At 37.0% G+C, this 19,988-nt stretch overlaps 1 protein-coding gene across 1 annotated transcript in view; it reads right to left on the bottom strand.

The window, feature by feature from the left end:
- The window catches only part of LOC135207266 (ubiquitin-like-conjugating enzyme ATG3), a 118,001-nt gene that overhangs the window by 27,833 nt on the left and 70,180 nt on the right, over positions 1–19,988 (bottom strand). The window contains 2 exon segments of the mRNA XM_064238920.1: positions 10,242–10,369; positions 17,623–17,787. Of these exon segments, the coding sequence (XP_064094990.1) occupies positions 10,242–10,369; positions 17,623–17,787 (293 nt within the window).

Genomic DNA, 19,988 nt, shown 5'->3' with positions numbered 1-19,988 from the left:
TTTTTAAAATGTTCTCCTGGTGTAGTTGGAGTCTCTCTGGATTGATTGTAATTTTCAATATTTACTTTTTTTCCCTTAGGTGGGGTTCTTTCTAGAATTCTTTTCTTTTTGCCAGTTCGATTATCATCATTATTTAATTCTTCTTCTATTGGAAGTTCTTTTCCATGGATAACTGAATCATCTATGTTGGTGGTGGTATTGGTTGTTGTAATATCACTTTTATTTTGGGTTTCAGTATTATTGGTATGAAATCCAGTTTCCATGTTTATACTATCTTGTTTGTCATTGTGCTGTTTGATGTCTTGATTTTTAGTCACATTTGAAAAGGTGGGGGTTTTGGATGGATTGTTAACGCCTCTTACTTTTAGCTCAAGTCTGGCTTCCATGACTGACATTCCTGTCCTATTTATTAACAACTGAAGTTCTGTGTTATATTGGTAAAATGAACACTCCTTAGATTTTGCGTGATGGGCTAGTCCACAATTAATACATTTTGATTGTTTACAGTTCCAATTAGTGGTATGGTCATCTGATGCACAGACTGCACATATAGCTTTATTACGGCATCTTTTGTATGTGTGTCCATACCTTGAGCACTGTGTACATTGTAATGGTTTAGGAACAAAAGGACGAACTTCTCTATTTTGTCCAAGAATTTTTATTTTAAATGGTAAGTTTGGCTGTAAATTTTATTTTGGCAATGTTGATATTTTTACTTTTATCTTTCCTACTTGAAATAGAGTATATTTCTAAACCGTGGATATTGTTATATCTCAATTTTAGGGAGTCTAGCAATAGTTGTTTTGAAGGAAGCTCCTGCTCGCTATTGGGTAGGATGACTGTACCCTGTACATAATTCAATGTTTCATGGCTTGTAATTATTACCTTTATATTATTTATTTCTGTTATACTTAAAAAGGCAGTGGACTGCTTTTTATTGGTTACTTGGATAAGCCATTCCATTGTCCCTTGATGTGTCTGCATTCCATGTCTTGTGTTGGATATATGTTAAGTAATTTGTTTTCTAGCATCGCTGCTGAGATTTTGTTTGTCAGCTTTGAGACTGAAATCTTGACCAATTATCTGGTCCAAAGAGGTCATCAAATGTACCAATGTGGGATTAAGTCGGTAATTTTTGTTTCTTTTGGTCCTTGTTTTATGTATGTTGCTTGTCTATTATGATTTTTATATTTTTCTGTATTGCTGAGAGGATTATTTGTCTCTAATTCAGAATTATTGTTCATCATATATGGTTCCATTGTTACGATATTGGAGTTTACCAATTTATTTTTGTTTGTTTCTTTTGTATTTATGCACTCTATTTGGTTTTCTGGCTCTGCTGCTTTACTTGGAACAGGGTGTTCCTTTGTATCTTTTATAGTACTTTCACTACTTGTGGCAGTACCTAGGGAATTCGGGAGTGACGTGCCAATGGTCATCAACTGTGCCGTAGTTTTTCCATCATGGGGCCCAGGGGTACTCAAATCATTTATTTCACAGTTCATAAATTTTGAGTTTTTACACACACACACACACACACACACACACACACACACACACACACACACACACACACACAAAAATTCTTGAAAAGATATCATTGGCCCTTCGCGAAGTTAAATTTTCTGCCAAAGGCACAAGTGAGAAAGGACTCCCAAATGTCCGCATCCCTACCCTACCCCAAAAGGGGATGGCATAACATGATTAGTATGGCCCAAGTGTAAGCAGAACCCGCTTGCTAGGACTAAGAGTATTATGTTAATACAATTATCCCCATCCTAATCACATTATGGGCAAACTGGATAGAATGCCGAGAGTTCTATTCCTAGAACCAGGCCCCCCCTGGAATCCGTGGTCCAGCTCCACAGAATAGTTCCGCCTGAAAAACAGGTCCGAACATTGTCGGGTAGATGATGGATCTACCACAGTTCTCACTATTTAGCTTCGGATTTAACTCCACGTTAAGCCATGATATGTTTTCCTCATTTATTTCTTTCAAAAAAATTTTGGCAAAAAATGGAAAGGTCCACATAAGTTTACTCGAAAATATATAATGTCATATGGGACTCTTGGGTTCGAACCTGGGAAGAGATTCCTGAGGTTCGAGAGCCCCCTCACCACGTCAAGGTGGTCCCAAAATGAGGGGGGAGAGAGAGAGAGAAATGTTCTCTTGTGTAGTACTATTATACTATTATAATATGTGTGATAACCATCCTAAGAGCTAACTGAAGTTGTAATGAAATAGTACTGTATGAGTACATCAAGCAAAGCAAAAAAAAGAAATGGCAAATGTGATACAGTGCTAAGGAAAATACACACAAACACACACAATATATAACATGTAAAAACAAACACACACACACAGGCATACAAGTAGGTAAAGCTTATGTAATATTATGAGTCAAAATGAAAAATCATTAGTAATTCCTAATAAAACAGAAAATGTTCACCTACTTTTCAGTTGTGTTCTTAAAATGAATTTGGTTTGAACACTTGTCATCGAGAAATGTCATATGTACTAAAGATGTAAACACTGGGTGTTGTAATGTAATACACAAACACAGTTTGTGTATTAGAAATTGAACGAATTTCATTTTTGGTAGATTGTTAGACTAGAATTTCAAACAAGATGGCTTGTGTAACAATTCATAATCATCTCTTATAATTAACACCACTTACTAGAGAACTGAGAATTGGGAAACAGCCGTTTTGTGATTTTGAGGGATTTTACTTTAAAATAAAGTATGTTAGTTTACCTTTGTATACCTGTTTTACAATTAGGCTTGAAAAAATAATTCCAGTACAGTAACACCCCAACTTACGCGAGGTTATGTTCCAGACCCCCTAGCACAAGGGGAAGTTTCGCATAAGTGGGGCACGGTCTCTGAAAATGCTAAGAAATGCTTGCTTCTGGAGTCTGAACAATAAATATAAATTTACTGTAATTTGATTTAAAAGTTAGTTTAGTACATTACCCTTAAGAAATAACTGATTGTCATAAAATTAGTTACAGTAACTACTATGTACATACGTATCCATTTTTGTACGTATACTAACGTTACCCCTAATTCATGGGATGCCATTTTCTTTTTCCCTCAGAGTAAAATAAGTTCTCTTTACGTCACTAGGTAAACTTCATAAGTCTGTTATAATGAGGTACACAATTCAATGAAATAAAGAAAACAGGTATAGTACGGTCCCCAACATAAGTCTGTTATAATGAGGTACACAATTCAATGAAATAAAGAAAACAGGTATAGTACGGTCCCCAATCATGCGAGAATTTGGTCGATCCAGGGCCTCGCAGAATTGGAAATTCGCAGATTTCGAAACACATACCTTATGGGAATAATTCCATTAGGGCCAAGGCAAACGGCAACTTACCCAGTCAAACTATTTTATACTATTCATTTTCAATACTTTCTATGTACTATACTGTAATTTTTTCTAATATGAAATTGGTCTTATGGATAAATAAAATATTAAAAAGATTTTAATGACTTGAAAAAACCTTCAAACTCCTCAATCTCATCCTCCGTGAAGAGTTCTTCAGCTGAAGGAAGGCTTTGTGAACCATTTGAGGTTGTGGGGACATTTTGGATTATGAGTGTCTTCACTCCCGTTAGGCCTAACAAACTTGGTTACGAGCGTTCAGTTTCTTTGTCCAGCATGTTCACTATGTAATGGTTTTCATATAAATTTATTCTACGATAAAAAAAGGAATGATGAAAATTCAAAATTTGATATGAAATTTCAATTTCTTAAAAAGAAATGATAAAAATTCAAAATTCAACATGAAATGACAGTTTCTTGAAAAGTATAGATCAAACGAATCTCTCTCTCTCTCTCTCTCAAAAATTTAATATTTGATATGAAATTACAATTTCTTAAAAAGAAATTATAAATATTCAAAATTCAAAACAAAATGACAGTTTCTTGAAAAGTTTAGATCAAACGATTCTCTCTCTCTCTCTCTCTCTCTCTCTCTCTCTCTCTCAGGACCTTATAGGTCTATGTCATTTTTTGTGACAGTTATTTCAAAAGTAGATAATGTCCTTAAGAAAATTCTCAGCAATTTATATCCAATATGACCTGCATAGCCTATCATACTGTAACATTTTATTGAAAAATGGTATATTCTGGTGTTGCAGAATGCAGTTACTGCTTGTCATCCCTCTGAATGTGTAAACGATTCCAATGAAATCAATTTTAAGACTATTAAAATGAAGTAAAATTTCCTGAAATCAATATGAAATACCTGCATAGCTTATGGTAAATTATAATATTTGCTCATATAATTTTGATTAGATTGTATTAAATGAAAGAAGTTAAGTTGTTTATTTTTTCATTCCTGTGTGTATAGGAATGTATTCCTTATGATATGTTTCAATCCTATACTTAAATATTATGTCGTCTGTTGATCTTAGAGGATCTATCTTCTGGAGGATGATTGTGATTCCCGGGCTACATTTGAAGTCCCCATATTAGCAGAAGGAATAAGGCAATAACAGCTCTGAAAAATTCTGTGTTTAAACTTAGAGTGGTGAAAACGCTTGACAATATCAGACGGTAATTACCATTACCCAGTGATTCAAGTACACCAATTCGAACGCAGATATTCCCAGTGTCACCTCTGTATTCAGGTGAACCTCATTTACGAAACACAAGATTGGAGAAACGCGGAACACTTTTGACTTTATTCAAATTTTCCTGTTTTCTTAGAACTTTTAGGGAGGTGTATATTATGATTTTATTTCAGGAGATAATATAAAGTTAACTTTTGATAACCAGCACAGCATATTTTAGTTTGGTAAAACACGCATCGCAAAATAAATGAAGATGAAAAGAACCACAGATTAACCAACTTTTCGAAACTATTCCCAACCAATCAGCTTCAAGGACTGGTTGTGACATAATCAGTGGGCAGGGCTTAGCTGCAAAGGTAGGTGGCCTTTGCTATAGTCACTGTAAAACTCTGTACTTTAAATTTGTTCAATACTCTTTCTCTTTTAAACTGCAAAATGTAAAAATGCCAGTGAGTCTAAATTACTCTAATCTTGCAAAAAATGCCTCCACTGGCCAAGCCTAAGGGTCCTGGAAAGGAAAGCCACAGAATGACTTGTTCAACCACATTACTAAGTAGTACATGTTTGAGCACCCCACCAATTCCATAGCTATTGGTGGGCTTGAGGATGTATTGACCATTATGTAGGCAAAACTTTCTCATTCCTGATCAACTGATCTGCCAAAATATTGTCCTTCCTTAGAATAGACTGGGAACCAATACTATACCCTTTACTTCTGCTCAAATGAAGCAGTCTTTCTGTTACTAGAAACATGCTCAAGCTGCCATGGTTCCTATGTGCGATGGAGGTTGTAATATCTGAATATTGATATGACCTAGTTTCTGACCAGGTGTTCACAAAGCAGACAACTCTTTATGTAACCAACAGTTCTAGGTTGTTTATATGCAACTCTTTTCTTCTGAACACATTCTTAACCTCTCTAGGTCACCCTGACACACTCCCCAACCTCTCATGATGTATCTGAAAACAAGCAGAGGTCTGGGTTCATTACTTGAAGTGGTCAACCTGCCGGAAATCTTCGACAGTCCTTCCACCGTGCTCAACAAAAAGTGCCTATTTATCTCTCTGAGGGAAACAACTGAAAATTGCCTGAATATGCCCGTATTTCCAGATAGAGAATGAACTGAGAAGGAGACAAGGAAGACTACTGAATAACATAATGGGCAGTGACTGACCCATAGCAGCAGCCATCTCCTGAGCAAGAGAAATCTTTGATGAAAGATGATAGCGTAATTATTCTCTCTTCAAAACCAAGTTAAAATAGGCATGCAATAATTGATCGAAACATCTGAAATGGCCCTGTCCATGCAAGACAAAAACACTATGACTCTTGCAATGCGAAATCCTAGCTGGCTCTATAAACTCCCTAAGTTGGCATCACAAACTTCCTTAGTTAGCACCAAAAACTTCCTAAGCTGGCACAGAGAAGAGGCAATCATACTGAGCAAAAGCTAAACAAAAGATAAAATTTGAACAGAGACCTGGACAAAATCTCGGCCTCAGCACTGTCCAAAGCAAACTGCCAGTCCCATGACTAGATGTCTTCAAAGGAATGAGACAGTCAAAGAACTTTGAATCTTCTACCAAAGGTGGTTTAAATGGTGGTAATATTCTTGAAGCTTATGAGGTAGTAACTTCATAAAATAAGAAAGACTGATGCTGGCACTCTTAAAAGCTTGTGCACCATAGCCTGAGAAATCTCATTAAGTTGCACTGTAATCGAAGGAGAAAACCTGGGATTTTCAAAGAATCAATCGAAGCAGAAATGCATGAAAATAACAGAAATAATGTGAAGTACAACTCTGAAGCGAGTGCTGGAATAAAGAAGGAAAGTCCTCTGCTTGAATCTTCTCTTCCGCCAAAGAAGTTAGGGCAACAGCAGACGACTCCTCATTACTAAATTCAGCTCTACTGAAAGGGGAAACTAAGGAAAAATGCTGATTCCTATGGCTTACCGCCAAGGGCTGGACGCTAGGGTAGATGAGAGGCAAGATGCCAAAGTCTCTGGTAATCTCAGTTTCTTAATACTTTAAGCAGGTAATTGATCAGTAATTGATTATTAATGACTTTACTATATGAAATTCTGGAATCTAGGCATAAAGGCATGCTAAATTTGTATGAATATAATAACATTTCCTATATTCAGACTGTCGTACAATGAAAAATGATGCTCGGACAGACGAGGTGAGATGCCGGCATCTCTGGTAATCTTAGTTACTTATTACTTTATGAAAATAATCGATGAGTAATCGTTTATTAACTACATTAAATGAAATTCTGTCATCTAGATATGAAGGTATGCTAAAATTGTATGATAACAAGCATATCCTTAAAATAACGCAAATGTACGTGTACATTTTTGTATTATTTTAACAAATATTCAACTCTAATATTGTATGTGCTTTTATTCTCTGATTAGTGATATAGAAATAAAACAAATACATTTTTACAAATACATGAAATAGCATTTCATATATTCAGATATATATGTACAGTGGTACCTTGGTTCACAAACTTAATTCATTAGAGGACGCTGTTTGTGACTAAAAAATTTGTAAGCAGAATCAATTTTCTCCATTTAAAATAATGTGAAAACAAATAATTTGTTCAATCCTCAGAAACAATGTATATTTTTTTATGGTTTTCTGGCACAAAGATATGCTTTACTTCACTGCATCCAATAATATTGTATGTATTTTCATATTACTATTGTATCATAAATTACAAGCAGCAATCAATGTTTTGGTTTGGAAATCAGCTGGGGGCGATTGCGAGGTAAGTTTATTTTGTTGCATTGAACTCAAATCAGAGCGTTTTTCTTGCTTCTAGTTAGTGTAAATGAATCTATAGAAACTCTATTGGTATGGGAGAAGGTAAATTTAGATCAACAAGTAGTTTTCATATTAAATCTCAAAGCAAATCAGGCTCAAAGAATAAAATTTTTACAAATAACCGATTACTCAAAAATAAAACATTGGTAGAATTATCAGGAATTCAAAGTAATTGCGGCCTGAGCTCCAGTCCCCCAAGCAAGCTCGAGGTTAGGATCGTACTGCCGAAGCAAATACCTGGTAGTTAATTAATACTTGACTGACAGAAACATGTCCACCTATGGCCTCCCGCAGCCAAACAATAGCACCATTCTCTCCTTACTACATTTCAACCATCACACTTTGTCTCTGCAAAGGAAAGTGATGAGTATCGCAGGCATGGTAAAAAAAAACAAAATGTGTTGGCCTAATTGCAAAGTTTTGGCTTAAAAGAAGGTCTTAACACTCAAATTACCTTAAAGGTAATTATGTTTACCAGTGGTTTGCGACTAGCCTATGATCGGTAAACAAAATCCCAAAGGCATAGTATCACCTAATGGAGTGATGCAACATTTATGCAACATTCAAGATTTACTTTAAAGGTAATCATTAATGGATGACTTGGATGAAGCCTAATCCCAGTAAGCAAATACGTAAATATTTGCAAAAGGTTTGGGATAAAAGAATCGGTAACATTTGAGCATTACTTTAAGGTAATCATCTACCGTCAACCTGAGAACAGCCTATGTCCGATGAACAATCACAAGTGCAAAAGGATAGCCCTAAGGTAACTATTTACCGTTGTCTTGCTAATAGCTTAAGGCCTGTAAACAAATTCTAAAAACGAAAGTTTGGCCTAAAAGAATAATGAAACAAAGATTACTTTAGGCAATTATTAATCAACAACTTACACATAGCCTAAGCCCAGTAAGTAGAAAGATATATGCAAAAGTATTTGATCTACTTGAAGAGTGAAACAGAAGTCCCCTTGTATTCGCAGGGGATGCATACCAGACTGCCCGCTAATAGTTGGAACCCCTATAAAAACGCTTAAAATAGCCTATTTTGTTATGTAAGTCAAGAAAAACCAACTAAAAATTTGTATACATTTTTTTTAATAGTTTTATCACAAAAAATTCCTTGTTATGATAAAAAAAAAAAAAAAAAAAAAAGGAATTTGTGGATATTTCTCTAGAAAAATACGGCGAATAGGCAAATTTCCCGCGAATAATGGGGGGAAATGTTTGAGAGAGAAATCCGCGACTCTGGAGAATGCGAATAAGGGGGTCCAGTATACATTCAATAACTATTTTATAAGACCATTATTATTCCAGGAAACTGCAAATATCCGACTTGATGACAACCTGAACAAAATAAACAAAAGACAAGACTCATCCTGCCCGAAGGCTACGAATGCATTCCGGTGGGTAAAACAGTACCGAAATCTCGTGATATAACCAGAAAATAAGAAAAGGCTGCTGTGAGCACTCGATGTTTCCTCGAGTGTGACAGAAAACAAAATGAAGTGATTTGCTAAGACTTTCCTAGTAGTATTGCTGTTGGAGGACGGCACCATATACCTACACTGCCTTCAAAGTGCTACCCATGAAATTTGAATTTATGCTGCCGTTGAGTAGAAACTCTTAGCAATATAATTATTTGGTAAGTCACATACAGAAAATAAAAATACCACAATAAGAACATTTTTCTTTTATACAACTACTGTACACAGGTTTGATCTCATACTTATTTTCTATATTGTAGGTTCACTGTCCTGTTAAGTATATATATATACAGTGAATCTAGAGTAATTGTATAGTGCAGCAAAACTGCATAGTAGCTGGGTTACTTTACAATACTGTACAGTGCAACCAGAAACAGCCTCCGCAACCACCCACTCACCACAGTCTCCAACCTTGCAATAATGATGAAGTGCCAAATTACAGGTGGTATACCACATTTTTTCTCTTACTTTGCTACTCTATAGTTTATCTTTGGCTTATTATAATTTACAGTTTGCATTGCAACATATAGTGTACCAAGCACAGGTCTGTGCAATAATCATAGCTAAGGCTAGCCACTATCATCTAGTTTTATATAAGTAGACTACAATCCATTACGTTTGCTAAGTGCTGGAATCATGTGTCAAAGGACATCACCCCATCATTAAAGTATACTTGAATATGTAGGCATTCAAGAACTAAGTTCAGAGGAAGTAATGTCTATAAACTTGAAAATGAGTACTATACACAACATATAAACTTAACAGAAACTGGTGATGGAAATCAGGATGTAGAAATAACACAGAGTGTAGGCTGAATGGAAAAAATTGGAAAAAGATGTCAGGTGTCTTGTGTGATTGCAGAATCAACAAAGGTTAAAAGAAGTGTGTACAAGACAGTACTAAGACCAATATTATATGGAGCTGAAACATGGCTAATAAAGAGATGGTGTGTGGCAGAGATGAAATTGCTTAGATGGATGTGTGGAGTGACAAAAATGGATAGGATCAAGAATGAAAGACTAAGGGGAACTACAGAAGTTGTAGAACTATTAAAGAAGGCCCAGGAAAGAAGACAGCAGCGGTATGGCCACGTGATGAGAAGGAATGCAACATACGTAGGGAGGTGAGTGATGTAGATGGACATGCCTGGTGGGAAAGCGAGAGGAAGACTGAAGCGAAGGTGGAGGAATGTTGTTATTGATGATCTGAGACAAACAATTGTCAGAGGACAATGCATTTGACCACGCCAGGTGGAGGAAAGCTGTCAAAAACATCAAACTCACTTAGAAGTGGGAGAAAATGCAGAGAAAGAAGACATAACTTATAATCTTACATCATTACCTGCAAGGATGGACAGAGGCCACAGGAGGACCTGTCACATTTGGGTGGGTTTCCATTGTAACTGTCTTATTTGCATGATCCTGGCTGAAGTCTTCATACATTTCCTCTACAGAAAGTGGTTGACGATTCTGCAAACAAAATTTACAAAACAATTTTGCTTTAAAAAATGCTGCAGAATTGTCTATTGTACTTCGCATAGCAGATCAAACCATGGTCTGAATCCAAATAATTCACTAATTAGTATAGTACCCTCCCAAAACAATGGGGTTTCTCTTATTAGTTTTATGACTTGAAATATTTTATGTAAAATAAAAGCCACTGTTAAACAAATAGCAAAGTTACCAAGATGGGAACAATTACAGTACAACATCTTGCTTGGTGACTTAAAAAGAAATCCTCCAACTATTTATAAAAATGGGCATCAAGTTACCATAACATGCCAAGGACACTTTCAACAGAATTTGGTAGTCACTAAGTAAGTCAACGGCAAGCATGAACAGCATAGCTGTGTTAATTTATTTAAAATTCCTGCTAGTTATCTGAAGAATTAAAGGCATTCACTGTTCTTTATCATTGAATGTCTTGGATTCTTAGGGTTCTTTAACATCCATAGAGCAAAACAAAATATATGAGAAGTTGCTAAGAATGACATGAATTAGAATGATAATGATTATTTATCCAAAAATACAGTAAATTAGTTCAGCTCCTTCCTTAGTATTGCTTAACATTCTTCCCAGTGATAGCCAATAATCAATAGTGAAGCACTGGATCCCATAACAAAGGATCACAATCCAGTCCACTAAGACCACAATAGTGTTTCAGAATTTGGGCTTTGAATTACACTACTGATATTAGAGGGAACTGTACAACTTTTTCAGTTACACACAAAAAAAAAAAAAAATTCAAAAAAAAATCTGACAGTAATTTTTATATCAATTTAATTTGCAACATTCATATCCAAGACAAAAATCACCGATTATATGGTACTTGACAAGCGCCATAAAACTTGATCGCCACTAACCAAGTCCGCAATAACTCTCTCTCTCTCTCTCTCTCTCTCTCTCTCTCTCTCTCTCTCTCTCTCTCTCTCTCTCTCTCTCAATGTGCACATTTAAAGAAACAAAAGCAGCAGCATTTTGGCTTTTTGCTGAAAATGAAAGCCAAAAACGTTTGAAGTCCCGGAAAAATTAAAAGGTGCCAGGTGATCACAATTCAACAATGTAGTGCAGCGGGTAACTTCAAAATAATAAGGGAAAAGTGCAAATTGTGATATAGGCATGAAATATGGCACAATGATTCTTCTTGACCTTCTGTCTCATCATCAACCTTCGGCCACACAAAATTTTGCCATTTTCCAAGATGGAAGGCAGGTTTTCAAAATGGTTTCCGATGGATACTATCTGAATATTGACATTTAATTGGTTAATCAAGTTCGAATTTCTCAGTCACTCCTAGTTTATTTTAAAATACTAAAGCAAGTATTTACTCATACAGTGGTCCCCCCATATTTGCGGGAGATGCATACCAGACGCCCCCGAGAATAGTTGGAACCCCTATAAAAATGCTTAAAACCTCCTATTTTGTTAGTTACAACTCAAGAAAAACCCACTAAAAATGTTTATACGTACCTAGTTTTTTTTATAGTTTATCACATAAAGTGCATTTCATGATGAAATTGATAAAAAAAAAAAAAAAATAAAAAAAAAAAAATAACAGGAATTTGTAGATATTTCTCAGAAAAATACTGCAAATATGCAAATTTCCTATGAATAATAGGGGAAATTGTTCAAAAGAGAAATACGCAAATGTGCGAGTCCGTGAATCTGGAGAACTCGAATACGAGGGGTCCACTGTACATAACTTTGCTGCCTAGAAATATCCAAGATGTCTGTCACTATATCGAAAATGTCCGGCAAAAAGGCCAAAATTGGTAATTAAGTTCACATTCGAGGTAAAAGGTCAGGTAGTACATGGATTTGGGGTAACTCCAGCCTCATCAGTTTATTTTTTGTAGGTTAGAAATCAATTAAGGCCCACTAAATTAATTTTCATCCTCAATTTAAAAAATCCATTAATTAACTCAATGTAACAGTGTAATACATAGTGTAGTGTCAGTGCACTACCAGGGCACACTGGTTTGACACTACAGCTGCGAGACTCAGCGTGGGGTTCAATGCTAGCTAATGGTAGAGATTTGTCATCAGTTTCCTAAATGCTGTTTAGTTAGCCCCAGTTCAAAGTTAAACAGCCACACCTGAATTGACAGAATGTGCCAGCCGGGAGCGCCAAGCCAAAGAAGAGGCTTTGTCTTCCAAAAGGTGTACAGTTCACATAGGAATTAAATAGCATCAGATGAATGATCGGGCTAGGGGTAGGATTATGACATATCTGAGCCCAGTTGTATCCCATATCTGAAAGTGTATATATGTTGTATAGGTGGTAAAAGGATAAACCATTGGCCTACAGAACAAAAGCAATGGCAGCACAACCTTGGAAGTCGACGTCTTTCCTGAAGGGAGATAATTAACTGGAAGATTTGTTGCTTGTGCCAAGTAGACATGTGAAAGACTAGTGGATGCATCTGATGCTGGCTATGTTACCCTTGCTACAAACATTCCTAATTCTTATAAGTTAAATGCAATGCATATACCATTTGATCCCAAAAGGTTTGATGAAGGTGATGGAATTTTGCAGACCTTTGAAAATAACAAAGCTACATATCATGGTTGAAAGAACAGATACTTGCCTGTATCCCATAACTGGAGGCCTTCAAAAAGGAAAAGAGAATTGGCTTGCCTAAAAGGGGAAAGTGGGAGAAGCCTTGGCCATGGCATGTGACTATAATGATGCACTAATCATGGCCAAAACAGTCAAGAAATTGAGGAAGCACATCCTTGAACACACAAAAGAATTTGATGGAACATTACAGCAGACACTGGAAGAGAATCTGTACCATGAAGTTTATTGGAATTTAAGTGTGCTGCAAAATGATGGTGATATAAAATCCCAACTTACATATGGAACATCACCTACTTATCTAGCTTTAGCACAACTTTTGCACTTCAACTGCCGGAAGACTCCAGCATCTTCAACATTTACCAGACATTCCAAGTCAAGAGATCCTTCATTTCCAAAATATGTACCCTGGTCTCCTGGTCTTTGCAAAAACCAGAAAATGCCAATTAACTAATTAACTAATACATTTCATCAACATGGAATCAGCACCAGCTATGATACGATTTTGGAATTGACTAAAGGGTTGTGAGAAGCAGTTGTTGCAAGGGCTGTGAAGGAAGTAGTAGTTTGTTCCACTACACTAAGAAAAGGGCTCTTTACAACTTGTGTTGTTGACAATCTGGACCATGATCCAAGTGCCACAACATCACAAACATCCTTCCATGGGACAGGCATATCTTTGTTTCAGCATCTGAGCACTGATGAAAAGGGTGAGGACAGAAACTTGGCCCAAATCATCCATAGTGGGACAAAGTAAAAAAAAAAAAAAAAAAAAAAAGTACCTTCTCCTCCTGAATATTAAACAAATGTACCCCCTGCTCACTTTAAACATGAGAATTCCCTCATTTCATCCAGTGGAGGTGCAGGACACCAACAAGTAGTGCTTTCTCAGCATATTTCTCTTGAGTAATGAATGGCTTGAGAAAGTCAGTCTGTCGGACAGGAGTGAAAATGCTATGCCCATATCTTGGAGAGCACATCATGCTTCTCAGAAGTGACCGGCCCCTTTTGAAATAAGCTTGTCATCAATGTTGCAACTTTTTTAAGAGGCAGCTAATGCAGTTGCAATGGTGAAACATGCAAGTGTAACCACAGTTTCTCAACCCTGGCCAAACCCCAGTTCTAGCAGTTGACCAGCCACTATATTTGCGATTGCCAAGCAGATCCAATGGGAATAGCCAATGCAGAATGGTGATATAGTTATGTTTGGAGGGCTGCATTTAGAAATGGCAGCATTCAAATTCTTGGTGATCTCTTGAAAGACAGTGGTTGGACTGGTGCTCTTGCAGAAGCAGAAATAGCTACTCCTGGAACAGCAGATTTGTTTATCTCTGCTTCACATGTGAAGAAGACATGTTTAGCCCACCAGGTGACAGCTTGCAGTTTATATCAGCTACACAACGCCACCTACATGGCATATATCCAGGTAGCAGAGGAAGAAAGAGAGCCAAGTTGTGAAAGCTGGATCAGAAAATGAGAGTTAGTGTCTCTACAATTCTACTTTTGGAATCTTGTGCTTCAGCTACAACTTCTAGTATTCGTTTTGATCAGGTCATACCGGGAGTCTAATATCAATTTGTGCAAAGACATGCTGCAGGAACTCATTCCTTTCTTCTTTGCCCTGGACCATGTACATTATGCCATGTGGTTTTCAATTCATTTGAGACACATGGAGGCTCTCCAAAACGACACATTTGTTGAATTCACAAAAGGAAGTTTCACGGTCCATAAAACCACTTATTCTTTTTCCTCAATGGCTATAGACCAAATGCACGAGCAGAATAATGCTCATGTGAAAGGAGATAGGGGGGCCATCAGCCTATTTGAAGATGCAGATGCTCTCAGAAGGTGGACAGTGGCTGGTCCTGAAGTAAGCTGCCTGGTTGATGAGTTTGAGATTAGAAGTGATGCAGATCCAAAATCTCTGAGGGTAAGCATCATGATGAAACTGAAACTGTGCAGAAAAGGTTTCTTGAAATTGTTGAGAATCTAGCAAAAGTAATCAAAGAAATGGGGAACCCTTTTGAGGAAGATTCAGTGGATCTGACTGTGCTGGACAGTCATGAAATTATGGACAGCAAAGTTACTGAACAGGACATTGCTGACCCACAAGGCTGCACTCATAAAGATGCAGATACTCAAGATCTTTTGCATGCTGCATAAGCTGCAAAGCTTGAAAATATCTCTAGTGCAATCATATGTAGTTCAGACTGATTTTGTCATCATAGCAGCATCCAGCATGGAAAAAACTGGTCTGGACAAACTATGGATCAAATTCGGAAGAGGAAAAGACGAGGTGATACATACCCATGAAATTGCATCAGCCATGGGGCCAAAAGCCTCAGCCCTTCCCTTTTTCCATGCATTTAGTGGGTGTGACACAGTGTCTGCCTTTCATGGAAAGGGGAACAAGTCTGCATGCCAAACATGGACTATGTTTCAGCATGCCACACCCACCTTCACCAAACTAGTTCAACACCGCCAGCTGCAGAAGATGAAGACCTGCAAATCATTGAAGAGTTTGTAGTGCTAATGTACAACAGAAGCAGTTCATGTCAAGATGTAAATGAAGGTAGACTTTACCTCTTTGCAAGGAAACAAAGAGCTAATGATTGCATTCCCCGTAGAAGGGCTGCTCTTATAGAGCATTGCATGAGAAAGCAGGACATTTGGTGCCAATCTTTAGTATGTCAAGCAGTTTTGCTCAGTCCAAGACACTGGGGATGGCAACAGACAGATTTACTGGTGTTCTATAAGATCCACAATTGATATACCGATGGTAGAAGTGGTAAAATTTTATATAACTATATAAAAATTTTCGAACCCTAACCTGGGTTCATCTTCAGTCGAATGAGCAATTTAACATAAAATGTATCAAGGTAAACAAGACAAAGATGTCAAGAATGGCTGCAGCCAGCCTACAGATCTCCAACGGACACGGTGATGAAGAAAGTGGTCAATGGCCCAACTAGGTAGTTTCCTCTCCTCTGTTGTTATATCTGGCTGCTATCTTGCTGAATCGTTGCACAGGCTGACGTGATGTTGCAAGTAATACCTAATCAGGAGGAGTCAAAGGTACAATGGGTAAAGACTCCCGCATGGTGTCTGGCACCTGTGAAGGGAGAGGAGAGGCAGCCCATGCGACGATCCAGCAGGATAGCAGCCAGATATAACTACAGAGGGAGGAAATTACCTAGTTGGGCCATTGACCACTTTCTTCATCACCACGTCTGTTTGAGATCTTAATGTCAGGGGCAACCATTCCTGACATTTTTCTCTTGTTTACCTTGATACATTTTATGGTAAATTGTTAATTTGACTGAAGATGAACCCAGGGTAGGGTATGAAAACATTTATACAGTTTTATAAAATTTTACTACTGCTCCCATCAGTATGTTGTTGTGGACCTCAAAGAACATTAATTGTACCCTCGTAATTCAGATTTCTATCAGATTTACCAGTAAAAGCAAAATCTTCCCAAGAATTGAATAAGTGTGGCTGCAAGAAGGAATGATGTGGCAGGTGCAAGTGCTACAAGTCTGGACTTAGCTGCACAGCTCTTCACAGCTGCACTTGCTAAAACTGACTGATACATGAAACATTGGTATCTATCTAGAGATATATACATTTATATCTTTGGCAGCCATTTTGGAAATATGGTAGCCACATTGGAAAGATGGATTCAGTTTATCTCTTAATGACAGTAAGAATGCCAAAATATAAACTCACAATCATTATATGGACAGTGTTACTATACTACTTATGGTACCGTTCTGTAATATTAATGTATAAACATCAAAATACAGTAATCAAAGTGTATTTTTGAGCTTTGTTTTTGTTCTGAGAATCAGCTGATTGATGCTAATTATAGAGAGAGAGAGAGAGAGAGAGAGAGAGAGAGAGAGAGAGAGAGAGAGAGAGAGAGAGAGAGAGAGAGAGAGAGACTTATTGTGGTAAATAATTTTTTTATCATAAACTTATTTGTATGTAATCATGAAAATACTAATATGACGTAACAAACCTAGCATTCTGTTTGGAGGTAAGTATGTGTCCCGATGTTCTAAACTACCAACATATTTTAGATATGCTCTATACAATAGTATAAACCTAAAATACGTACCTGTACAGAAGTATCATTTCAAAATCATCTTACTAAACAGGAAAATATCAATATACATAAAATGTAGGCACACAACAATGCACAAAGTTACATAGGCCAAAGAAAATGTATGATGAATGACAATACTTAAGAATAACAGACGTAGGCTGGTATATAATTTTGCTACATGACTTTGAAATAATATTTGGGTGTTCTGGGAGGAGAGTTTGAGGTATATGAAATATCAAAATAAGCAGTCATAGGCATTTTGGGGTTTATATAGCCTACTTAAGAGCAACAGTAGTAGGAGAGTACTGTAATGTAAGGTTACTCTGGGTGTTTTGGATGATGGGTTGGGATGCTTTTGTCTGAAATTATATTAAATTATTTTAGTATTTTTAAAGGGGATTTTTACATTTCAGTATTTTTTGCATTTGCATGATAGGTTCTGAAACCTATTCCTGTGTAAAAATGGGGGAGCACTGTATCTACACCCACTCTTGAAAATGTTTCTGCTCAAGTGTCAACATAAACTGTTACACTTACCTCATCATAACCAGTAAGCCACAAACGTGGAGTCTGATAATACTTGTCATAAGTAATATGAAGATCATATGTACGAGTTTGGAGAATCTCTCCACCCTGGCTTATACTTCCACCACCAGGACTAGAGGCTGCTGCTGGGATGATTCTAGAAGACTGGACAGCACTCTTATATTTTTTGTATCACCAATGACATGAAATAAAAAAAATAATGATGTTACCTCATAAATTTGATTTTCCTGTTATTTTAAAATTAAGCAAACATATTTAAATTTCTATTAACAACATCTCTATAGGAAATGATACAACACAAATATAATAAATAGTAAAGACCTGAATTTTTCAATTTTAGTTGTGAACAACAAGAAGAATAAAGGCTGTCAAAATAGTAAGTCACTAAAGCTTTTACAAGTAGCCTTGTCATTAAAGATAATAATCACTTATTCCATGAATTCATGTTCATAAGGGACAATGTTAAAAAAAAAAAAAAAAAAAAAAAAAAAAAAAAAAAAAAAAAAACAAAAAAAAAAAAAAAAAAAAAAAAAAAAAAAAAAAAAAAAAAAAAAAAAACATTTACTAGAATTCACTAGACAATGGACTGTGACTACTATTAGAGACTCTTGAACATAAGATACCAGCACTGACATCGTAGTGAGAGCCATGACTGGGTGTTGCTTTGCAGTTCATATGAGAATAAGTTGCATCTTCAAGGACTGGCCTGTGACAATCAATTAATGATATTGCTTGTCACATTTCAATTGTGGACAGCTCCATCTTGCACAACCTTAGTGATTCCAAGTATAATGACTCCTCTATACATAAGGGTTAGGTTCCTGAGCCTCATAGGCTGTACCTAGGTTACAGCAGTCTTGGGTTACAGTGTTCCAACATTACGGTGCTTGGCTCATAGTGCCATTAACCTGGTTTTACAGCACCGTAAGCCGTTTTACAGCACCATACCCAGTTTTACGGCACAGTAACCTGGTTTTGCGGTACTTACAGCGCTGTATGCCACGTTTATTCCCATTATTATAATGATGTTCCAGTTTACAATGTTTTTCAGGTTACGGCACGCCGCCAGGAACAAAAGCCCCACCGTTAACCAGGGACTGCCCCCAATTATTGGCAATATGGTTTTATGGGGCTTGTCTAGTGTTTAAATGTGCCTATTCCCAGTTATTAGCAATGATACATGTGTAACAGAGGCACCATTAACTGGTTATCAGCGCCGAAATTCTGCAATTTTCAGTTGTAAGCGATTTTCACTTATCATCAAGCCGTCAGAATAGAAGCCCCCCCCCCCCCCCCCCCCCCCCCCCCTCCCCCCCCCCCCCCCCCCCCCCCCCCCCCCCCCCCCCCCCCCCCCACCCCCCCCCCCCCCCCCCCCCCCCCCCCCCCCCCCCACAAGATCTTAACTGGGGACTGCCCCTATAGATTTGTTGAAATTTTGGTTACCCTTGGAAACACATTCAACCTGGTTCATGGTGCTATAAAAATACCCCAGAGGAAATCTGGTAGCACATGCTATGAGTAATGTTTATAATGATTTATACAATGTGTTGTATAAAAATAATAAGAAAATAATACTCAAGATTTTTCTAGCTAAGCCTAGGCTGTCATAAACATTGGGTATTAGGTTCAAGGCTTACAATCCCTTACCCAAAATTCTAAAAACAAAAAGGCTCTGAAAAAATTTTTTTTTGTAAAGGGTTATATCCATTTGCAAAAGTCAACTATAGCATAGTTGTATTTAAAATAATGATAATTTCATTAAAACTGTTGCTTTCTTTCCTGTAACCAATTAAAGTATGAATTATCATATTTTTGTATTACAAAATATGAACAATGGAATCAATCACCATTTGCATTCTGGTTGTGAATACATTTTCAAAAGCATCAGTCGATTAAGTTTTGGCTCTGAAATTTACCTACTATGAGATTCAGGGTCTCTGTAACACGGTTTTTTGGACTTTGCTCCTTGCCAAAGCATCGGATGTAGCTGAAAGTTGACATTATATATTTTACAACCACACACAAATTTTGTCAGCATTATCAATAACCTAAACCCAATAGTTTTAATTTTTATAGAGTAAAAATGATCTAGCCGACGCCATGGCCAATGATTACGAGCCAAGAGCCGAAAAACATTCATTACGTAAGCAATGTTGCCCCGCCCATCCACCAGACAGAAACTCATTGGCTCTGAAACCCAAAGACTTTATAAATGGCGGAACGATACATAGATGTGGGTGGGGTATCAGTGCCAGTGTATTAACACTACTGAAGCAGTAGTGCCGCAACAGTATAGCAGTAATATACATGAATTAAACCTTTAGGCCAACTGCTGGGATCCTTGAGGATCATTTAGC

This window comes from Macrobrachium nipponense, chromosome 32 (genome assembly GCF_015104395.2).
Source record: "Macrobrachium nipponense isolate FS-2020 chromosome 32, ASM1510439v2, whole genome shotgun sequence".
In the NCBI taxonomy this organism is placed as follows: Eukaryota; Metazoa; Arthropoda; class Malacostraca; order Decapoda; family Palaemonidae; genus Macrobrachium; species Macrobrachium nipponense.
This window is presented reverse-complemented; position numbering and strand designations above follow the sequence as displayed.